The 21,517-nt window shown below is 36.4% G+C and overlaps 2 protein-coding genes across 4 annotated transcripts in view; one reads left to right on the top strand and one right to left on the bottom strand.

The window, feature by feature from the left end:
* LOC127413674 (RAC-gamma serine/threonine-protein kinase-like) overlaps positions 1 to 7,135 on the top strand; it is a 185,301-nt gene extending 178,166 nt beyond the window's left edge. For both annotated transcript variants that reach the window (XM_051650992.1, XM_051650993.1), the window contains one exon: positions 443 to 7,135. In XM_051650992.1, the coding sequence (XP_051506952.1) occupies positions 443 to 528 (86 nt within the window). In that variant the 3' untranslated portion in view covers positions 529 to 7,135. The remainder of the gene's footprint in view (positions 1 to 442) is intronic.
* Positions 5,987 to 21,517, bottom strand: part of sdccag8 (SHH signaling and ciliogenesis regulator sdccag8) — a 73,446-nt gene continuing 57,915 nt past the window's right edge. For both annotated transcript variants that reach the window (XM_051650986.1, XM_051650985.1), the window contains exons 17-18: positions 12,918 to 13,044; positions 5,987 to 9,145 (exon numbers count right to left, since the gene is read on the bottom strand). In XM_051650986.1, the coding sequence (XP_051506946.1) occupies positions 9,107 to 9,145; positions 12,918 to 13,044 (166 nt within the window). In that variant the 3' untranslated portion in view covers positions 5,987 to 9,106. The remainder of the gene's footprint in view (positions 9,146 to 12,917; positions 13,045 to 21,517) is intronic.

Genomic DNA, 21,517 nt, shown 5'->3' on the forward strand with positions numbered 1-21,517 from the left:
AGTTATCATGGTTTTTCCCTTCTTCAAGAATGATTAACGCTGGAGTAAATAATCTATGATCCTTTGATAATGATTTGGTTAGAATTTAATGGAAAATATTCGAGTTGCACTCCATGGCGCGACAGTTGTTTCATATTTTAAAACGTGCCATGTCGTCCGCCAGACGCCTCTGGTGTGCGACCCCGTTTACTATCGGAAGTTTCGTCAAACCAGCCAATCAGATTAGTGTTTTCTATACAAAACGATTTCCATTTCTATGGGCAATATACTGTATACATCAGATGATTCGTAAACAGATTGTAGCCAGTCTATCAATTTCCTGGGAGTGCAATGGACTGTTACAATGTATATCCCAAATGCACTGCAAGTCATTATGGATAAAAATGTCTGGCAAATGTGTGAATGTAATGTAAATGACTAACTCCTGTGCCTCTCTGTGCAGTTGATGAAGATGGAATGGACTGCATGGATAACGAGCGACGGCCACACTTCCCCCAGTTCTCCTACTCAGCCAGTGGGAGAGAGTGAACGCCATGCAGCCGACACTGCCACATGTTCATCGAGGTGTTACCACCGGAATAAATTAGGTCTTCAGCTTCTAACAGCCCCAGTTTTTTTGACCCCCCATCAACCATCTTGGTTCTTTCATTTGTTAAGCTAGACCAAGGAAAACAGTTCTGTTGTAGGGTTATGGGAATTTGCACGTTGGGATAGACCGAAGTCCAACCCACCCAAACGTCTTTGCAGCTCCAGCCCAAAGGTTGGGTTCCAATGGGAGAACTTTTGCTATTTGTTAGGAGTTTGTTTACTTTTTTGTCTTTATTGTGATTCTCTCTTTGGATATTGGTGTTGCTTCACATTCCTTATTCATTAGGAAATGGTATAAAGATGTTTAACCCAAACATTTCAGTCAGTTCAGATGATAAAATAACTGCATGGCTTGAAATTCACATGGGTTTTACGATTACATCTCTTGGGTACACTCTACAATAATCAATGTAGTACAAAGACTACAACATAAAATCTCTTGTATCTCAGCTGCTTTTGTTGGTACTGTTTTTAAGATTCACCTTCTGTTGTATAAAGTCAAAACTGCCATATACAGTTTACTCAGGCTTCACAGAGTACTGTGTACTGTGTTCAACTCAGTCATAAGGACTAGTTTTACCCTCAACTCGCTCCCTCAATCATTCCACAACTATTCCTCAGTATAAAGCCCTGTGAACCTAAGCTATGCAGCACTTAAACACCACTAACAATTACATACACTATTTATATATGTTTGGAAGAGCCTTGAGTGCACTCAGAATAATTTGTGAATATACTGTGCTTTTTCTTTCAAATATACAGTGTATCCATGTGAAAGGCTTTAATTCTGATATATAATTCTGTAAGAAGCAGTTTATGTTTCAGGAATATTTTATGCAGTGTTACTGGGCAATGATACGATATTCACAGTTTAAGGGAAGCACTTCTAATATGATCACACCAGTGTTCAAATTCTTCTATCACAACAAACCTAATTTCTGAAAAGCTAAAACTGCTTTAAGATAATTTGTAAGAAACCCCTTCTACTCATTGCTTAATAGTGCAATCGCAAAGTAGAAGAAAATAAAAATGCCAGCATTAATGGAGCGAATGGCAGGGGAAGCACTATTATATTGTTTTATAATAGGAAACAGATGTGATTTAAAAAAATCTATTTAATTTAATTGCTCTTTTGTTTGTTTGTCCTCGCATTCATTAAGAACGCTTTGAGTCTTTTTGTGGAAATGAAAATGGGTCAATGCAAAGGCCTTTGTTTGTTTTTTTTTTTTGTTTTTGTTTTGTTTTTTATAAAGTTGACCAGCTTTCTTTTCACGCCATTATATTATTTTCAGCAATCTGAGTATTGTTGGATGTGTTGGTCGTCTTTCCAACAATGAAAGGGCTGTAAAAAATGGCACTCCCAGTAACAAACGAAACAAATTATTACAGTACAGTACTGTCCTCTGGCAATAAGTTACTGTATGTTAAAATCTGTAACATAAACATGGCAGTGAGCAAGTCACACTCACTATTGTGCTTTCTTTTTTTATTGCATAACATTTAAATTAATTAGCTTTTGAACAGAATTCCAACAGCTTCAAGAGACAACAGGACTATAAATGCAGTGATTCAGACGTCAATGTAAAATTTTTGCTTTTGTGACATCCTGCTTCCAAATACTTTCATGTGCTTCACTACATCTAACACGTTAAAGCTATGTTCACATTCCTATCTACAACACTACAGTATATTTGTCAACAAATCAAATACCTCCAGGTGGTGGCATCACAGATCAGTATTCCAATCAGATATTAGCATAAAAAATCCTCAGATAAACATTGAAATACTAGGATATTTGTTTGAATTAGGAGTGCCAAATGTTTTAGATTGCAGACTGAGGATTTAACACCCTTGGATGATGCTTGATAAAATAGTTGAGGGAATCAGAGGGAAATATCTATAATTTACATGGATATAGATTATACCAAGTGAAAAATTCTATATATGCAGAACATTTATTAATCTCTCAATAGTGTTTGGCAATAAAACCTACTGTCTGTGGCATTTGTTTCCTGAGTGCAGAGATGGCTCTTGTGCATGTTGCTGTTGCTTTTGGTTTAAGTACGTTAAAGTCCAGGCTGTGTGTACTGGTTGCTGTATTCTTTTCTCCCAATGGCCTGTTGTGATGTGGCTGTCAGATTAATTTAAGCAGGAATGGCAAAAACTGCTTTCATTTGAAGTTGAAGTCAGAAGTTTACATACACCTTAGCCAAATACATTTAAACTCAGTTTTTCACAATTCCTGACATTTAATCATAGAAAACATTCCCTGTCTTAGGCCAGTTAGGATCACTACTTTATTTTAAGAATATGAAATGTCAGAATAATAGTAGAGAGAATGATTTATTTCAGCTTTTATTTCTTTCATCACATTCCCAGTGGGTCAGAAGTGTACATACACTTTATTAGTATTTTGTAGCATTGCCTTTAAATTGTTTAACTTGGGTCAGACTTTTTGGGTAGCCTTCCACAAGTTCCTCACAATAAGTTGCTGGAATTTTGGCCCATTCCTCTAGACAGAACTGGTGTAACTGATTCAGGTTTGCAGGCCTCCTTGCTTGCAGATACGTTTTCAGTTCTGCCCCCAAAATTTCTATCGGATTGAGGTCAGGACTTTGTGATGACCACTCCAATACTTTGACTGTGTTGTCCTTAAAGAGCACCTATTATGGTTTTTCAAATATTACCTTTCATGTTGTGTGTTATATAGCTGTTTGTGAATGTAAAAAAGTCTGCAAAGTTTCAAAAATCAAAGTGCACGAAATATGGAGTTATTGACACCCAAAAGAAAGAACCGATTCTGAACACTTGAAACGAGTCGTTAGTAATTCCAGACTTACTTCCTGTACTAACCTACATAATTTGGTAACAAAAAACCCACCTCTGGTCTGTTTACATGTACAGCCAGTGCAGGCTGTTAGCCTGTTAGCCTCTGCTAACCGGCTAACTCACTTATTGTCAAACTACTTATAAACTTACCACTGAGAAAGGTCCTGTTCTCGTCGTGCTTGCGATGGTGGTTCGGGTTGATCTTCCGATATATCACTATCGGACTCGGGCTCAAATTGGTAAGGTAAAACAGACATTTTTTCAGACGGAGCTGAAACTCGGATATGGTAGTGGTCCTTTCCGACACGCGCTGTAAGCGGTAGACCAATCACAACAGAGCAGAGTAGAATCTCTGAGAGGAGGAGTTTAGAATGAATCCTTTAGAACGGATCATTGAACGAGTCGTTTGAGACACTGGGAAAAAAAGGTAATGCTGCAATTTAAATTATGAGCAAATTAAAGTGTTTTTTGACCTTGGATGCATGTAAATCTATTGTATGAGACCTTTAAAACAAAATTAGGCACGCTTAAAAACCATAATAGGTACACTTTAAGCCATTTTGCCACAACTTTGGAGGTACGCTTAGGGTCATTGTCCATTTGGAAGACCCATTTGCGACCGAGCTTTAACTTCCTGGCTGATGTCTTGAGATGATGCTTCAATATATCCACATAATTTTCCTTTCTCATGATGCCATCTATTTTATGAAGTGAACCAGTCCCTCCTGCAACAAAGCACCCCCACAACATGATACTGCCTAACATAACGATGGTCATTATGGCAGTTACATTTTTGTTTCATCAGACCAGAGGATGTTTCTCCAAAAAGTAAGATCTTTGTCCCCATGTGCACTTGCAAACTGTAGTCTGACTTTTTTATGGCAGTTTTGGAGCAGTGACTTCTTCCTTGCTGAGCAGCCTTTCAGGTTATTTCGATATAGGAATCGTTTTACTGTGGATATAGATACTTGTCTACCTGTTTCCTCCAGCCTCTTCACAAGGTCTTTTGCTCTTGTTCTGGGATTGATTTGCACTTTTCGCACCAAACTACGTTCATCTCTAGGAGACAGAATGTGTCTCCTTCATGAGCGGTATGATGGCTGTGTGGTCCCATGGTGTTTATACTTGCGTACTATTGTTTGTACAGATGAACGTGGTACTTCAGGCATTTGGAAATTGCTCCCAAGGATGAACCAGACTTGTGGAGGTCCACATTTTTTTTTCTGAGGTCTAGGCTGATTTCTCCATTACGTCAAGCAAAGAGGCACTGAGTTTGAAGGTAGGCCTTAAAATACATCCACAGCTATCAGAAGCTAATTGGCTAATTGCCTAAAGGCTTGACATCATTTTCTGGAATTTTCCAAGCTGCTTAAAAGCACAGTTAACTTAGTGTATGTAAACTTCTGACCCACTGGAATTGTGATATAGTCAATTAAAACAATTGTCTGTAAACAATTGTGTCATGCACAAAGTAGATGTCCTAAACGACTTGCCAAAACTATAGTTTGCTAATATGAAATCTGTGGAGTGGTTAAAAAAAATAGTTTTAATGACTTTAACCTAAGTGTATGTAAACTTCTGACTTCAACTGTATATTTGGCATTTATTGAGAAATTTAAGTGAATGTGACAGCCCCATTGTGGGGTTAGGGTGAGCATATTTATATTGAGGTGGGATGATAATGAAGAAGAGATATAACAAAAGCAGAAAGATTGTTTGGTAAAATGATCTAGAGGGTGTTTGAGATTAAAATGTGTATATATGAAACGGAAGTATTGGATTTCGTACTGCAGTTCGTCTATAGTCGGTTAGTGGGACAAGTTTGGTTTCTTGCATGTGTGTTAAGGACTGTTGTGGATTTGACTACGGTTGGTAAAGAATGATTCAGAAAGTTTCTGTCGATATCCCTTTTGCCGAACAGTGTGCTCTGTTATCTGCCCGGAAATGATTTCCACCACAAAACCTAATGCTTTCGTTGAATGTCAGCATTGTGAATGGTCTAACAGTGTAAAGTGAGATGCCGTAGCATGGTACTGTTTTTCTATTGCCAGATTTGTTCGGTCCCAATAAGAGTCGAGCTTGAGGATGTGCGCTTGCATTCAAATTGTGATGTCTTATCTAATAATGTTCTCTGACAGCACAGTGCTGGTACTGCGAGCAGATTAGCTCTTTATGTCATGCTCTGTCTTCCAAATTGTACTCATTTTCCTTTAAATCATTCTTTTATCCTTTCCATAATTTTTTTTTTTTCTTTTTCTGAGTGAGAAAGTTAATGCAATTACCTTATTTGATTTAATGGGCTTATATTGCTGACTGTGTTATTTTAAAATGTTGTTCAATTCTATTAGTTTTTATTACTTTTTTATTTATCAGTGAATAACTTGAATATTTGTCAACTTTATTTGTTTGTTTCAGTCTTATTTTACATTTGGTTAGGTAACTTTTAAAATTGAAATTATGAATAAGGGGATTTTTGTTTTGGATTTTTTTTTTTTTTTTTTTGGTAAATCCTTGCTTTTCACTTTCAAAAAAATTTATTTGTGATTGTAAGGACACATTTATATAGTCATACTGTTCATCCATTTTATTAACTTTAATATGCACTTGAGAGGGACCAAAGGGTCCTAAGCTTATCCTCAAGACATTGAGAGGTAGAGAAACATTAGGTTTTTTTAGGATGGTACCTTGCATGTGAAAGACAATTATTGGTAATACATAATACCTTATTTAAACAGCAGAAGGGCCATTGGCTTTGGCCAAATCAATCAAACACTTTTGTAATTCCATATTTTAACACTCAGCTTTGTATCTGCTTGTAGTAGCACTTTCATACCCATTGCCCTTTTTATATAGCTCTGCAAAAGAAAAAAAATGTCCCTGCTTAGGAAAAGAAAAATGAATAAAGAGAGAGAGAATACTTGAAAGCACAGATTCGCCCTTCATGGACCTCATGCTATTTTATTTTAAAGAGAGATTGTGGTCTGTAACATGTAAAGGTGTGGATGTAGACCTGAAATGCTGCCAGGAGGCAAAACCTGGTGACACAGACTAACTGTTCCCCAAGAGTCCTTAATGCTCTTGTATTCTAGCAAAGCTGAGCTTTTCCAGTGTCAACACTTCAAAAGTTTCAGAGGAAAACTTAATATGTAAACCCAACCTAGAAGTCATTAGTCCCCCCTCTGGGAGGGCTGAATACTAATCTAGTGTGATGATGGGACTCATCCCTCCTAAATGCACCTCAGCGTGCACACTGCTGCTACTGTTTATATTGTCTACAACACAATTTCTCTGTATCACGCACCTGGTAGTGTATGAATGAGCATGAATTGTAAAGTATTTATATATTAAAAAAAAGACAAATCTTAAACAAAAACAAAAAACATACATTTTATGTCCATGTAGCTTTAGAGTTTGTGACATTTCTTGACCTTGCTAGCTCTGTCGTTAGATCCATGTTAAGAACTAGTCGTGTGGTTAAGAATTTTACACAGAGGAGATTAACAAAAAATAAGAACAACTGTATTACTGTCCATCATCTGAAATGTAAAAAAAAAAATGTCCTTGACTATAGGGCCCACAGGGGGGTGAACAGCTGATCTGCAAGAAAACTGTTTTTGTACACTGTACATCCTAGTATTTTTACACGTAAATGTATATGATAGGGATGCACATTATTTTCCTTCTTAAAGACTGCTTAAATAAAGAACTGTCAATCTGCTTTTGGTTTTGGTGTGTCTCTTTGGCTTATTTGATCTTGTAATAATTAACTTAATATTTCATAACACCTTAAAACCTGTTGATGGATTTGCAAGCAATATTGGAATTCAGCCAGGAGTGCAGTAATCATCTACGTGTATGAATTTGCATACACTACTATAGTAGGGCTGGGCGATATGGCAAAAAAAATTATCTCTATTTTTTCCAAACTTAAGGACGATCTTCAATTAGATTTTCCTACATTTAAAGGTATTTTTCAAAAAAGTAACTCCAACATGATTAAAATAACATGTTCCTTAGAATGCAAGGCAACCTGGTTAGAAAAATCTAAGATTTTTTTCAGTATAGAAAACAAAAGGTGTGAAACAGAAATGCACACAAAAAAGTGCAACACACAGAAAGTTGTTAACAGCATAAAAGTAAAACAAATAAAAATCTAATTTATTTAAAATAACACTGATGTTCAGAAATAATAGTATAAAATAAGAAAACAACAAAATACCTCAAAGTCAATTTAGGTATTATTTTTATCTAAATCAAGTCCATCTAGAAAATTGTCTAGAAATCATTATCTAGAAATTGTCACGTTTACCTAGAAAATATTTTTAGTATATCAATCAATTTGTATGTATAACCATAACACCTGCAGATATCTAGATATCAGAAATATTTCAGTGTAGTTGAAAACGCAAGAAGCAAAAAGCTCAGTTTAAAATAATGACGTCAGTCAGTGCTGTGAGCATGTGGCGCCATCTAGCGCAGCAAAATTAAATTATATCGCTGTTTGTCAAAATGATTGCTTCGTTTCCTAAATGTTGGCTATAAATGCAGTACATTTGAAACACGTCACAGAACAAAGCAATTATTAGCGATCTATCTGAATTATCACGGTAAAAAGAGATGTGAATGATTCTCCCATTTGTAGCCTATCAATTATATGATTTGATATGAAGCGCCCATAACTGTCACGTATGGTCTAACAATTTATTATAAACACATACATTTCTGTTGACATTTCAGAAAATGTAGCTTAGTGCTTCATGACTTACACAACTTAGAACATAGTTACTGTTTGATTAAGCTGGTGTAAACATGTATGATGGACGAAGTCTTCCTACAATAGTACTTTAAAATCGTACTGGAAATATTACCGGCTTTATATCGGTCTCCGTGTTGTTAACCTATGTTACGTTTCCACGCATGTTCAGTTTATCAGATTGATGGCGGCATCAAGCCGAGTGCTGTGAACATTTGTTTTTCTCTTTTATATTCAGCCATTGGTGGATCCAACTTCAGCGTCTGTTTGAAGAATTTCATTTTGCTTGGTCACAGTGCAAAGGAAAAAATACATCTGCCACATAAACTGACAACTTTAAGTCCAAGCGAAAGCCTCTGCCAAACAGTTGCTTCGATAAACCAAATGCATAAGCAGTAAGTGGCAATCCTACTATTGCTATCATATTTGTAAACCAAGCTGATGTTTTATGAGTCAACCCACTTTTCAGATTGTTTGTACACCCCTGAATTCAACACTCAAATACAATATTAGGAAATAATTTAATAATACATTTTACAAAAAGTATAAAACGGCATCAGTAAATCTGTCCCTAAGTCGCACAAACAAATAAAATGCATTTTTGAAAACAAACATTAATATATTCAAAAGCAATAAAACCACTGAAATTGATAATGTAGTGTGAGAGGCCAAGTGTTTGACTCAAGAGTGCTCTAAGTGGAGGTGCTCTTTTAAAATAAGTGAAAAATTACTGTTACTGTCTCAATATTAAGTACCTTTTACTATGCATTTCCTCTCTCATGATTATCTAACATTCTATGATTGGACGGAATGTCATATGATGATCAGTTCTTCGGGGCAGAAATAAAATTATGGAAGCAGCAGTGATGGCGATTATACAGTGATCACATGATCTCCAAAAGTGTCCCTGACGCCATGGGGATGGGGTTGCCCGGCTCACATGGCCAGCACATCCACTCTCTGCTCACCATGCAACTGTGGAGAAAATATCACAGATTGGACAATTATAGAGATATTGAGGCTTCAGACAGGACAAGTCGATAACTATTGCCCTTACTCACAGTAGCACCATCTTACATATTTTATGGGAATGACTATGAGGGTGTGAGAGATAAACTTACAGTCTCTTCGATGGGTTGTACTGTTGTTTAGTGTTTTGGATCGTTTTGCTGATGAAAGATTGAAAACAATATCTTTCCAAAATATTTCCAAAAAAACAAGTTGTGGAAAATGTTTAATTACCGTCAAAAATCAAATATGGCGCTACTGTAAATAAGGTCTATTGCAAAAACAAATCACCAATCATCTCAAATTAACATCTTTTCCAGAATATTTTCTCAGTTGTTTAATTTTGATTGATGCATAACTGCTGTTGGCTCATGGGAATGCAGGATTGAATACGGCCTATCACATGTCCCAATGTGCTTCCTTCCTCAGAGTTTCCACACTTTTTGACCAATAAATTTCCATGACTTCAGTCATTTATGATAACTGGATAAAGATTTTTTTTTACATTGTAATCAAGATATGCTAATGAGCCATTAGACCAATTTGTGAACCAGTTTGACCAATTAATAGAAATTAATCAACTAAAAATTTTCAGTGTAGTTGTGAACAAGTCTTTTTTTTAATGCATGTAAACGTGGTCAAAGTCTTGACAGAGTGAAAGTTGTAAATGGAATAAAAGTTATAGAAGCCTCAGCGAAGTCAAATGATGTAAACAAAGCAAACTAACAAGGAACTATGCTTCTTACCACAGGTAGAGAGCTGTGGATCCAACCACACAACTTTGCGATGCTGTTTGCAAATGTTCGTTCAAACTACGGTTTCGGAAACACCAAATCATTGAACTATGTTGGTAATGATGGAACTTACGACCATAGACCTTATTCACGCTAGTGCCATCTTTGATTTTTAATGGGAATGACAACGAGGCTGTGGAAGATAGACTTACCATCTCTTCAATGGCACGGACAGTATAAAGCTGTTTAAAGCTCCTAGATCACATCTGATTTTCCACAACTCATGTTGTCTGGAGTTCTTTGTATACTGAATGTTCTTGGACAGATATTTTATCAATGTTTTGTCCACGGAATGATCCAAAAACACTTTAAACTGCAGTACAGCCCACTGAAGAGACTGTAAGTCTATCTGTCACAGCCTCGTTGTCATCCCCATTAATCAAAGGTGGCGCTAGCGTGAATAAGATCTACAGTTAGCTAACGATGCTTTTGGGAAATGCACCCCAGACCAGAAGAGGGCACCGCTTGCTCAAACATCGCTGACTGAAGCACTGAATGCAGACTGCATTTTTATACACAGACTTTTAAGGTTTAATAATCGTTCAAGACCATATTGTGATTTTAATAATAATCAGTCGTGCAGCATTAATGGATACCATACCAATGTCTCAGAAGTCAAAGTCAGTCAAAGTGTTTTGGACGGTTTCCCTCATCATGTATGGGTAAGTGCCACTTTCACAACTCATGTCTGTTACACCGGTTTGTCCTCATTAATGTGAGAACAAGAAAGAATATTATATACAGGCAATAAAAAGCCCATAAATAAAAATAATAATGATTAGTTTAAATATAAACCACAATAGCTATGTTTCCATCCAAGTTGCGAATTTAATTTATGCGAAAAATCTGAATATCGCAAAAACAATGTGCGGACAAAGCCGCGTTTCCATCCCTTGCGTTCAAAAGACCAAAATCGTCACTTTCGGTGAAATTGTGAACTTTCGAGTCACTGTGTGACTCTTTTATTAATAAAATACTCTCGGTTTAGGACGCACACACAAAACACTTTAATAACTCGTTTCATGACTGGAAATGACAGCGCGTCACACCGTTCTGGGAGCATTACGTGTGTGTGCATTCCTCCATCATGACTTTGTGGAGTGGATCTATAAGATATTCTTTAAATGTATCAATAAACCTTCTCTTCTGGAAAAAGTGCAAGTTTGTGTTTAACTTACTTGCTCAGCAAACTCTGTGCAGGCTTTGGATTTTTAGGACACTGGTATTTCAGAATGACCAGGGCAACAATTCAGATGCGATGATTGGTCTGCTGGTTCGTCCAGTTATGAACGCATTATTCAGTCACATGATTTTTTTTAATGCGCATCTTGCATTCTTGTTAAATTCAATAGGAGTTTATTTGGTAAATGTGTTTCCATCATAGTTTATGCGCATTTCTTCTTATTGAATAAAAAACATATCCACCTCAAGCGAGCGTATAACATTTCCATACGCATTTTAGAGATTTTATTCGCATCTTGGTGTTTCCATCCAGCAGATTTTATGCGATATCCTAAAATGCGCATAAAAAAAGCGTTGATGGAAACATAGCTAATGTCTCATTTAATGGTTTCATTTATTTTAAATGACCTTTTAACATAATTCCTAACTCATCTTGAATATCAAATCTTCGAAGGGCCTTTTTGGAAACTGCATTAAGTGGTTTGAAAGCTTTCAGTGTGTGGCGGTCAGCGTGGCAGCATGTGGGTGTTCTTAGACAAATGCTCAGAGGGAGAGTCTGAATTACTAACTCGCTCTAATAACAAAACAACAGCATGTAGATTAACAGAGCCGAAAGCGGCAGCGCTTTGCGGAGCATCACTCCTTTTGCAATAATCTCCAACGAATGTCAGCATTCGGCGATTCACTGTCTGTTGCTGACGTGCCTCTAGCAGCAATCTGGATGAGCATCTGTGAGTGCCAAGTCTAGCGTGATGTGCAGCCATGACTACCAGCTGCTGCGCTGCTTGTGCGCTTTCTCTCTCTCTCTCTCTCTCTCTCTCTCTCTCTCCATCTATCTGTGTTTCTATAAGTGAATGTCCAAAAACATCCAACTTTTCACCCCGAAATTAAAAAATAAAAAAAATAATATATATATTTGTTTCTTCACATTTTAGAATAATAGTACAGTCATCAAAACTATGGAATAACATAAGTGGAACTATGGGAATTATGTTGTGACTAAACAAAATCCAAAATAAATCAAAACTGTGTTATATTTTAGCATCTTCATAGTAGTCACCCTTTACCTAGAATTTGCAGAAATGTACTCTTGACATTTTCTCAACCAACTTCTTGAGGTATCACCCTGGGATGCTTTTTAAACAGTTTTGAAGGAGTTCCCATCTATGTTGGGCACTTATTGGCTGCTTTTCTTTATTATTTGGCCCAAGTCATCAATTTCAAAAACTTTTTTTTTTTTAAATAAAATTTTAGATTTATAATGAAATAAATTAATATGTTGGCACGATTACATTTTTGTCTACAAAACTAATTTCAAACATTTAAGCATACGCCTTCAGATCAAAAGATTTTTAAGATCATGGGAAAAATTTCGGTCAAGTGTTTCAAAACTTTTGACCAGTAATGCGTGTATATATTTGTCTGTCCACACTGAACGTGAAACTGATGTACATATTTTATTTTTAACGTTGTGAGGAACTTGAGAGTTTACAGTGAATGGGGCAACCCGGCGTGATGCCGCAGAATAGAAACCAAGCAATCAACAAACAGGACAAAAACTCTGATTAACATGGAACATATATCTTTTATCGCTTGTTGCTTAATTGCATCACTATTGTTTAGAACATGGTGTGAAGCATAATTTTGAAAAAATCTGCTTTTAAATTGTTTTTATTGTGAAAATCGCTATAAAAATAAAGTTGACTTGACTCGACTGACCCTACAGGAACATAGTATGTGCACAATATATTACCGGGACTAACCTGGACTTTTAGGTTCTGCATCTCTTCTGCGAGTTGCTGCCGCTCCTGCATGAGTTGGTTTTGTCTGCTGAGGAGCTCCATCACCTGCTGAGAGCTGGCCTGACCGTGCTGATCCAGCTGCTGCAGTCTGACAAAACACACAAATCACTTCGCCACTGGATTTCTCACACCATCATGCATCCTAGGGGCTGTTCTACTACACGCAAATGAAAGGAAAAGCAGGCAGCTGAAAGAAACTTTCAGTGTTACCAGACAGAGGTTCAGCTGTTTAATATAGTTTCAAAAATGCCTTTTGTCTTGGGAGTATTCCTGCCTGGAGGATAATCTTATGAATTATAGGACGCTTGTAGATATGGAAGAATACAGGTAAATTGATTGAAACTTCTGCCTAAAGATAAGAGTAGGAGCTTTAGCAGAGAATCTGAAAAAGTCTCTTAAGAGATTACATGTTTTAAAGCTACACTATGGAATTCTGTGCACTCTGTTGACATATGTGGTGGAAACATAAAATTGCAAGTTACTTGTGGAAGAACATTGTTTTGTTTTTTACATCAGTTTCGGCACTGTGTTTCTGAGCGGATGAATCTGATGATTTGAGGTATTGCCATGGCTGCATGTGATTCCCATATCAGAGCGGATCTGACAAGCTACTGAGCCCAAGAGTCACTGATGGAAAGAAGAAAGTCCTACAAGACATGTATCCAAAATATATGAAAATGTGTCTGAGAAAATAAGTAGCATACAGTTTCTGCTGCCGGACCTTCTTTTCCTTGTTTCTGGACATGATTTAAGCACTCAAAGACGAATGACGGAAGCCTGAAATTTCCAAGAACCAAATCAAACTCGACAGCTCTGAATGTAAATCATTATTTTAGGTTTACCGTAGTGACTCAGCGTAAGGCAAGAATGCAACTTTGAACAGATTTTTTTATGTGCTGGCTCAGTAATGATGTTCATTTCTAACAACAAAATGAAATGAGAAACCCTCTGTATTGTACATTTAAAGATAAAATAGATAGTCTTGTGGAATTTTATGGTTTTACTTAACCTCGTGCGACCCCGTGCAACGTTGTATTTTTGACTTCGCTATGCACAACGAATAATTTAAATGAATTCAAACCAACTGAATACTGTTCACAACACTCTACACTGTCATTTAAGAGTTAAACCTCTGCCACACCGTGTCATGTGACACAAGAGCATGACGTTGATTTCCGTGAAGCGCTACTACGGGCGCAGCGCAACAAACGTGCCTCTGGTAAGAAACCTCTTTAAGATTTTGGATTGAAACCTAATTGGTTGTAAAGAGTAGCATCTCTAGTTTGTTTGATTTGCCGCTTTAAAAAGTTCACATATGTGGAAAATGGGACCTTATTTCCTCAAAAGTTGAAAAAACGTGTTAGTTATTTTGAAAAATTTTCAACTATAACACATCTGTTTGTCATTTCGCTTTAATATATATTTTGTAATATTTTATTTTGTTATCACTGTACAATATGGTTCTATTTATTAACATTTTTAAATGTATTTCTATATATTTAATGTGCATTTTCACATTGAGAATAAATGTATTCCATTGAGAATAAATGTATTCATGCAAAAGCTGAAAAATTTTGCTTTCAAAGGCTTTATATGGAGTTAGGATGAAAATGTGGAACTGTTCTGAGACCAGTGCAGACAGACAGCACACTTGAGGTTAAGTCATTCACTAAATAGGGAGCAATGGTGCATCCTATAGCTTAGCTAAGTGCATTCACTCCTAAAATCAGACCAAATGTTCAGTTTCAGGCTGCAGATGATGTTTGGACCACTCAACATGTTTGGCAGACATGGGACAATGATAATCAGTACATAAATTCTGAATTGTATAATGCAAAATTTTATTTTAACATGGAAAATGCACACAGCAGTCCCGCGGGGGTCTCAGGAGGTTAAAGAAACTCAAAAATGAACATTGTCATAATTTATTCACTCCAAACCCATATGATTGTTTTCTCCTAATAGAACAAAAAAGTAGTTACAGTATTTAGCATAATGTCCAGTCTACTCTTGGCTACAGATAATGACTGTTTTCAAAATGTTTTTTCCAAACACTCAGCCCGTCTACCACTGTTCATCCAAACAGACAGTCTCGACCTAAATTTACACCACTGGTTGAGCCAATTTTGTTAGGCTAGTCAGGACTTGAAAACAAACAATGTTTTGATAGCTCCACAGAGCCACCCAGCTTAAATGTTGGAGGGAAATCAATGTATGCAAAGCTTAATTATATTGCCATTCAAAGACATAACGCAGTAACTACACATTTTGTCACAACTGAGTTACAACTGAAATCAGTGATCTGTCCTGTTACAGACAGATTTGGCTCAACTATGCTAAGATTCAGAAAACAGAGTGAGACTATTTTATAATCCACATTTGACTGGATAATAATAATAATAAAAACTTTTAAACTATTTTTCTACATTTCAGTGTGGCGTAGTTACTGCGTTTTGCCATTGCAGGGCATTATACTAGCATGCAAAAACAAAGGCACAAAAAAAACAAACAAAAAAAAAACACTGAAATAGGTGACAGATGAGTTTGTCTCAACTACAGCATGTTCAGGTTCAGAAAAAACTGAGTGTGGAAATTGCAGTTACTACAAAATCCACAATAAATCCAAAGAACTTTGAAGCCATTTTTCTCAGTTTCAGTGTTTATAATTACTGTATTTAGACTTTGTAGGGCAGTATTGTCTTTCAACATTAGAGTGGTATAGGAGAAAGTATTTTAACAACTATACATGATTCCAACGGGATTGAGCATAGAAGAAGGAAGAAAGGGAGGTCTCCAGCTGTTGCTTGAGGCGCATGAGATTCTCTTGTCCTGTTGACTGGAGCTAGTACTATTTTCTCCTTGCCTGGTTACTGGTTAGACAGCTAGTAGATGTGTTTTCTTTCTTTACACAGAGAAATTCTTTATTTTGTTATTTTTTTCAATAATTCTCGTTTCACCTCTGATCCTTTAAATCTCGTCTTGTTTGGGAGAGCTAACAAAACAGTTAGTCTGTCTGTACTAGACAGCTTATTCCTGTCTGTACAGGCCTCAGTCTATTCCACTGCTTCTCTCTCTTACTGTAGTGCTGTCTTTCTTTTGTCTCCCTCACCCTCGTCCCCTTTATCTCTTTCTGTCTCTTGGCTGTCCTGGTGTGAGCTGGACAGGGCTGATCACAGGGCTGTGGTGGGCATCCTGTCCCATGCTCAGGCCCTGCTGTGTCGGGAGCTGGCGCCACTGCTGCCGCTCACCTCCAGAGTTTGGCTAAGCTTTTACACTGGCCCTAACCTCCTCCACACAACTTGGCTCCAAATGTTTGTCTGTATTATTGCACCCATCCAAACCTTTATCCAAGATTTCTACTTTTCTTCAGCTGTTTCTTTAAGTATGATTAATCTGCTGTTCTTTTTTACCAAAACAAGAAAAATGAGCAAAACTTTAAAAAAAAGTGAGAGTTTTGAGAATAGGTCCATTATTTGTAAATCTACCATAGCTTAAGTGTGCCATCTGCTTTGTTGACTAAAGACAAAGGGGCTTCTTTTCGAAATACATAAGAGTTTTATTTTTTGAGACTGACTTAATATTACTAGAAACATTAATAATAATCAAACAACAATTATTCATATGTAGACAGATACAGAAACACTGACTCTATCACTCACACTTAACATACACTACCAGTCAAAAGTAAAAAAAAAAAAAAAAAAACCTTTTGATCTAAAAGCTTATGCTTGAAATTCTCCTATAATGCTTGAAATTTATTTTGTAGACAAATATAAATTGTGCCTACACATACATTTATTTATTTACTTATTTGTTTAACCGGATGAGTTGGACCGGAAAGTAAAGTAAAAGCAGCCAAAATGCGCCAAGCATACATGAGAACTTCTTGTATCCCAGGTAGATACCTCATGAAGATGGTTGAGAGCATGCCCAGAGTGAGCAGATCTGTAATATGGGCAAAGGGTGACTACTCTGAAGAAACTAAAATTTTAAATTCCTTAGATTTAAAAAATAAATAATAAAAAAATTGTCACTACATAATTCCCATTCTTTTAAAATGTGGAAAATGGTAATAATAAAGAATGAGTAGGTGTGTCCAAACTTATGACTGGAAATTGCTTGTGACTTCTGAATTTTACTTTTTTCTGATTTTGAATTACTTAACATATGACTTGAGTTTAAGATGATGTGTGTCATTTTATAAGTAAGCTACTGTATGTGTTATATATCTATAAGTATGATATTTGGATGATTTAGCCTAAAAGTGTAACACCGTGGCTCTGTGGCACTATTAAAACAGTCCTGTTTGTTTGAGTGGCCTGTCCAGCCAGACACAGCAACACTGGTGAGTTTTCTGAAATCTCACGGAAAACAGCAATACATTTTTAGATTCTTTTTGGCAATAATAGTGGTGAAGAAATGACACACTTCAGCACTTACAATGGAAGTGAATGAGAGTCTATAAACTTAAAAATAAACACTGTTTCAAAAATGTAGCCATAAGACAAACATTATTTACAGTAAGGTTTACATGATTTTAGTGTGATAAAATCGCTTGCTTACTTATCTGTGTAAAGTTATCCAATATAACAACTATTTTTGCCATGATGACAAAATGCTGATTTTGTCACACTAATATCATGTAAACATGTATAATGTTTACTTCTTGTGGCTATACTTTTAAAACAGTGTGTATTTACCGTTTATATGCTGGCCCCATTCATCTCCATTGTAAGTGCCTAATTGTATCCAGTAACCACAATTATTGCTTTTTCTTTACATTAATGAGGGACGAGTTGAAATAATTTTCTGTGGTAATCAACATTATGTTAGCAATTGAGTTTAACTTGTTCTGAACCCAATCTGTAGATCCAAATACACAATTGTACAATCATCCCCTCCACCCTTCTAAAACATAAAATAAATACCTAAACAAAATAAAACATTTATTATTCTATATTCATAACTACTATAACTACTGGGCTATTAAACAACTGTTAAATTGATATAAGTTTAATTATTCAAATGTAGATACACTGTCATTTATCTAATCAGGAGGAATATAAAATAATTCTATATATAATATTTCTTGTTGAATGTACAGTAAAAAAAAAAAAAAAAAGTTTTCCCCAACTAAAATATTTTCTTCTTATTCTAAGAGTGTCAAAGTGTTAAATAACCCAGTCCAGTGCAGAAGAAACTGCTCTGTGGCTGCAGTAAAGTCTGTTTGCCAAGCTCACAGCATAAATGTCAAGCATCCTAAAGCAGGTTGTGTAATTCAGTGACTAAATCCCTCACCTCTCACACAAGCCATCTGCAGCACCTTTGCACCTCTGGAGGCAGACATGTTGCATTAACCCATTATACAATCACACCACCCTTAATCAGCAATGTCAAACACCTCACAATCTCACCATACAGTATATTTATACTGCTTTACAAAAATTCTCAAATCTGCCCAACACACACAACCTGTGCCCTGTACCGAACTGCGTTAGTTTGTGGTTCACTCTCATAAACATTGCAAAAAAAAAAAAAAAAAATCCTGTAGTCATTTCTGAAGCTGGACTCACAACGGGAGTCTGATTAAATTAGAAGGCTGTCCAGCAGCTAAGGCTGCAAATCAAATAACCTCCCTCCATTTACTGGCACGCAACTTAATTAGGTTTTTAATACAGCTTAGTGCATGGAGCTGGGCTGAGCTGGCCTGGCCTGGCCACTGCTGCCTCTGCCCGCTACTGAGAGAGTTGGAGCGAGGTTTGAAGGGAGAGCTTCCCTGCTGACCCTGGTGAAAGGACACCATCTGCTGGCTCCCGGGCTAACTGAAGCCAGCAGAACACACAGACACTGCTAACCCAACAGTTGATGTGCTCCTCTCGCAATCTGAGTGAACTGAATTGTCAGGTATTTGTCATTTACACTTTTTCCAAAGAAAGAAAAACAACAACAAAACAAAAAACCTGAAACTGGATTAGAGGAAAATGGTGTCAATTTATTTAAAGCAATTAATATATGCAAAACTGATGTACTGGATTAGAAATTAAAAGACTATGAGGAATGTTAATAATTGACCCCACCTAAAAGAGATAAGAAATTAAGAATAAGAAAAGAATAAGAAAATGCTACTGCAATATCTTGAAGGAACACAGTATTCCAGGGAACATACAACTTTAGTTCTATAGTAGGGACGAGTCAAAATATTTTTCGACCTGTGAACAGGTGAGGCAATTGCTGTTTTGTAACAGAGAACTGTGAAAATGAATAAGCCTTATCCACAACAGCATCTGAGGCATGCCGTTTATTGCCACAGAAAATAATTTAAACTCATCCCACATTTTACAGTAACACACTTGGGTGATTCACACAAAACCCGTCAAGAAAACGTCCTGGTCCTATTTTACTCCAAAAATAAATAAATAAAAATAATGATGGCCATTGGTTACGCATTTGAACCCCTGATCCCCATTACCACAACATGAAAAAAAGATATTTAAATTGTAAAGTATTTATACATCATAGTAGTACTCCCTTTGTACTGCCTTTTATTTTTGCTGATTTAAATAATAATAATAATAATAAAAATCATTGTACAACAGCATCTTTTTTACTGTAATTCAAGTAATGAGAATCATCCTTGGAAACAATGGGGAATAGTAAAAGTAAAATGTCCGGACATGTTACAGTACTGAGAATCTAAATGTTTTAGCCACCTGTACAGAGTGTTGATGCTGATGTACTGGACTGAGGTTCCTCTGCTTGTGTGGCATGCTGTGGCCTCAGGGTATGTGATTTCTGTAAGCGATGTTCAGTGCTAGCATATATTTAGTGTTGGCCAAATGAATAGGCAAGAAGCAAATACTCGCAAATACTTGCAAATAGACCAAAAAGAAGAAAACACACAAAATCTATTTTAAAAATATATCTTAATTTACCAGACACTTTTATAAAAAAAATTGCTTATGAGGGGTGCAACAGCATCAAGGATTTAAACTAAATCTGAGGTAGTTATTAAAATATTGATTAAAATAAAAAAATAAAATATGATGAAAAGAAAAAAAACACTTTCAGCAAACAGTTTTAGTCTTGCAAATTATTGAATTCCAGTGTGAAAAACATTTTCAAAATGTTTTAGTTGGGTAGTTCTCATGAAGCTTTTGGGAAGTGGACGTGTCCTGTGGTATGACATTTTATACTTCATCTAAAACTAGTTTAAAACAGAATTTTTCTATTTATTTTTTTTGCATGATTATTATGTATGCTGTTTTTATGACCTAATATAAATCCAGAGGCTGGAATATTTGTACTTTTAAACATGTATTAGTCACACTGCAGGACAATTTAAAATGAATTAGTCAAGGCAAAAATTTGATTAAAAGTGGTAAAAAAAAACTTAAAAAGAAATGGTGACAAGTCACACCACCTAAAACATACACTTTCTGTTTTACATACATATATGTAAATGATAATAACCTTGAAAATGTCAAAAAGCTCAAGAACATGTTATGTGTCAACCACCCTTATTTCTAAGGCTATTCCAATGAGAAGAGGACTCACAAAAATAACAGCGATAACAGCAACACGAGCTGTCACTTTGTACAGCATATCAGAACAAATGAGGCAGTTTTAGTTCTTTCAATCCACAAACAATCCAATGGTAAAACATTGCAACAAATGGAATGACAAATCACTAAATCCACTGAATTTACTGGGCTTCCATCAGCAGCATGCTGTGGATAGTTCCGGGAAGGGAGTACTTGAGGATTGGAAGAAGGATAAGCAGTATAGAATATATGCAATCTGTCTTGGCTTGCCTAGTTTAAAAAGGACTGCCAGAGGCAGCGAGGACACAGTTGGCCGACTCCCCCTAAACACTCCTGCTCTGCCAGGGCCAGAGACGGCTCTACTACAGCATACACAGAGGGGGCTAACTGCAGGCCTTGGATCTCATACTCTTAACCTGATAGACTAGCCAATGCCTATTGTTACACATGATATCTCCTACCAAACTGCGTTTGGAGCAAATATGGTATTGGTGCTGGTTTAAAGAAAGAATCTACAAAAAAAATTACATAATAATCTCCAGATGATAACTGATTTTATGATACAGTTACTAAGACAGTTAAGAGGTTCAGGTTAAGAGAATTATATTTTCATCTGTTTGACTTATTTGGCAAATGAGCAAGACTTAAATCCAGGGGCAGCTGTGACTGTAGCAAATGGATAGATGTGAAGACAACAGTGCCAGATGATTTGACCCAAAATGGCTGCTAGTTGTTCTCTGCGAGCCAGCAGTAGGCTGCTGAGAACTACAGTAAACGTCCACCTGACCACAGCCAGATGGGTTGACCCAACATGGCTGCATGCTTCTCCCAAAAGCAGCTGAAAAACACAATACTGGATAATACTGTCATAATCAAATAAACAGTAATCCTGGAACCCTGCAAAAGAGCATGTGTTTGACCGACAGAATAAACCTGGTGGAAATCTGATCTTACTTACTAAACAAAAACAACAACAAAAAATAAACAGTTGTGTTTTTTCATTGGCCTCATTTAGGAATA

This window comes from Myxocyprinus asiaticus, chromosome 23 (assembly GCF_019703515.2).
Source record: "Myxocyprinus asiaticus isolate MX2 ecotype Aquarium Trade chromosome 23, UBuf_Myxa_2, whole genome shotgun sequence".
NCBI classification, from domain to species: Eukaryota; Metazoa; Chordata; class Actinopteri; order Cypriniformes; family Catostomidae; genus Myxocyprinus; species Myxocyprinus asiaticus.